Genomic DNA, 2,166 nt, shown 5'->3' on the forward strand with positions numbered 1-2,166 from the left:
AGGACAGCTTCAGCTCAGCCCATGGGGAACGGCGGGATGATGGGACAGCAAGGACTTGGTGGGAAACCTCCAATTAACAGCGCCTCCTGCACGACAGCACCCCTAGCAGTACGCTGGGACTGCGAGGAGAAAGCACCCCCTGAGCCCCCTGCTCCACAGCACAGCGCTCCCTAGCACCACCCTGGGGCAGCAGGGACTGCGAAGGGAGAGTGCCCCCTGCTGAGCCCCCTGCTCCACAGCACAGCGCCCCCTAGCACCACCCTGGGGCAGCAGGGACTGTGAAGGGAGAGTGCCCCCCGCCCGCAGCCTGCAGGGCTGGGGTTCCGCACGGTGCCCTGGCTGAGCCAATCGAGCTGGCGTGCGGTACCCCGACGAGTGCGCGTGAACTCTTCCCCCGCACTCACTGGGGGCGCAGTCGTCAATGTCTGTCTCACAGTTGGTGCCTGTGTACCCCGGCCGGCAGGCGCAGCTGTACCCGCCGTGCAGGTTGGTGCAGGTGCCCCGGTTCCGGCAGGGGGTCCGGTCACACTCGTTCACATCCACGTGGCATCTCTGACCTGGCGGGGAGGGAAAGGGCACAGGTCAGAGCGGGCGGGGCAGGGAGGCCGTGGGGGAGGGGCAGGGCAGAGGGACGGTACCTTGCCAGCCTGGGGGGCAGCTGCAGGTGAAGCCCTCGTAGTCGGGCGTGTGGTCGCAGACCCCCCCATTCTCACAGGGGTTAGGGGAGCAGGGTGTCAGCACGTTCTCGCAGTTGCGGCCTGCAGGCAGAAAGGGGCGATGGTGAGAGCAGTTCCGACTCCCCCACCCAGAGTCAACATGAGGCCTCTGTCCTGGCCACAGGCCTTGCCCAACACAGGAACTGCCCTGCCATGAGTCCCAGAACCACGGCGACCTCCCCGCCCCCCACCACACACCCCAGAACCACAGGGACCCCCACCCACCACAGCACACCTCCCAGAACCATGGTGACCCCCATTCCCTCCAGAACCACAGGAATCCCCACCCCACTCAGAACTATGGGGACCCCCCCACCGTACCCCGCCACACCTCCCAGAACCACAGGCACCCCCCCACACTCCGCCTAGCCTGGCACGCCCCCGAACCACACAGACCCTCACTCTGCCTAGCCTAGCATCCCCCGAACCACAGGGATCTCTCACCTCCCAGAACCACAGGCACCCCCACACACACTCTCATTCCGCCTGGCCTGCCACCCGCCCGAACCACAGGAACCCCCCACCCCTCCAGCTCCCAGAAACAGGCCCTCCCCATTTGGCCCGGGCACCCTGTTCTCCCCACAATGGGCACAGCCCCACCTGTGTAGGGCAGGTCACAGAGGCAGGTGTAGCTGGCGATGGCGTCGATGCAGGTGCCCTGGTTGAGGCAGGGGCTGGAGATGCAGTCGTTGATGTTTGTCTGGCAGTAGGTCCCTGGGAGGGAGACAGAGGGTCAGTTGAGGGGAGGGAGAGGGGGACTGGAGGGGGAGGGGGGATGCGGGGGCACATACCCTGGAAGCCCTCCTTGCACTTGCAGCGGTAGCCGTTGACGTAGTCGGTGCAGGTGCCCCCGAACTGGCAGGGGTTGGACTCACACTCGTTCTTGTTCAGGTCGCAGTTGGTGCCAGCCCAGCCCGGCTCGCACTCGCATTTGTACCTGTGGGGGAGGGGGCGTCAGTGCAGGTCCTGCCCCATGGGGTCCCCACTCTGTGCCTCCAGGGCTCTCTGGGGAACTGGCACCACATAGCAAGCACTGGATGGGGCCGCTGGGTCCAGGGGCTCCCCCTGGCAGGGCGGACAAGTGCATCACTGCCCCCAGGATGGGCAGGGAAGGATGGGTGGGCGCAGTGCTGCCCACAGGGCACGCGGGGATAGGACAGGACAGGCAGGCGCAGTGCTGCCCCCAGGTGGGCAGGGCAGGGTGGGCGGGGGCAGGACAGGGCAGAAAAGGCAGGTGCAGCGATGCCCCCTGGGTGGGCAGGGCAGGCGGGCCAAGCGCTGCTCCCCAGGTTGAGCAGGGCAGGCGGGCGGAGCACTGGCCACAGAGTGGGCAGGGCAGGGTGGGTGGGTTGCAGGGGCGGGCGGGCGGCAGGGTGGGGCGGGGGAAGGCAGAGCAGGGTGGGGCGGGGGCAGGTCAGGCGGACACAGGCAGGGCGGGGTGGGGGGGCAG

General features: G+C 67.7%; 1 protein-coding gene across 1 annotated transcript; it reads right to left on the reverse strand.

Annotated features, from left to right (window-relative positions):
- Positions 1-367: 367 nt before the first annotated feature.
- LOC113408489 (neurogenic locus notch homolog protein 1-like) lies at positions 368-1,653 on the reverse strand (the record flags this gene model as incomplete). The annotated part of the gene is made up of 4 exons (XM_026661745.2): positions 368-557; positions 639-758; positions 1,317-1,430; positions 1,508-1,653. Coding segments are annotated over 4 exons (570 nt in total), but the record flags the coding sequence as incomplete, so codon positions are not given.
- Positions 1,654-2,166: the final 513 nt, after the last annotated feature.

This window comes from Terrapene carolina, unplaced genomic scaffold, assembly GCF_002925995.2.
Source record: "Terrapene carolina triunguis isolate 2854851 unplaced genomic scaffold, T_m_triunguis-2.0 Scaffold16613, whole genome shotgun sequence".
Lineage (NCBI taxonomy): Eukaryota > Metazoa > Chordata > Testudines > Emydidae > Terrapene > Terrapene triunguis.